At 30.6% G+C, this 219-nt stretch overlaps 1 protein-coding gene across 1 annotated transcript in view; it reads right to left on the minus strand.

Annotated features, from left to right (window-relative positions):
- Positions 1-219, minus strand: part of EMH_0032420 (origin recognition complex subunit 2, putative) — a gene marked incomplete at both ends in the record, with an annotated part of 3,509 nt that overhangs the window by 1,457 nt on the left and 1,833 nt on the right. Inside the window, one exon of the mRNA XM_013494635.1 lies at positions 94-213. Within this exon, the coding sequence (XP_013350089.1) occupies positions 94-213 (120 nt within the window). The remainder of the gene's footprint in view (positions 1-93; positions 214-219) is intronic.

A 219-nucleotide genomic window follows, 5' to 3' on the forward strand; every position in this document is an offset into this window, starting at 1 on the left:
GCAGCAGCAGTATATATATATATATATATATATATATATATACATATATATATATATATATATATTTATAAAAAAGAATGAATATATACTTACTTTTTCATACGATGCAAGAGCCGCCAGGTGCCGCCGTGAGTCTGTTAGAGCTGCACTATCGAAGCCAATTATTATTATATAAAAAGGAGAATAAGAAAAACTCAACAGCGCCTTCAGCTCCTGCAA

The sequence above is a fragment of the Eimeria mitis genome, genomic scaffold (assembly GCF_000499745.2).
Source record: "Eimeria mitis Houghton genomic scaffold, Emh_scaff1230, whole genome shotgun sequence".
Classification (NCBI taxonomy): domain Eukaryota; phylum Apicomplexa; class Conoidasida; order Eucoccidiorida; family Eimeriidae; genus Eimeria; species Eimeria mitis.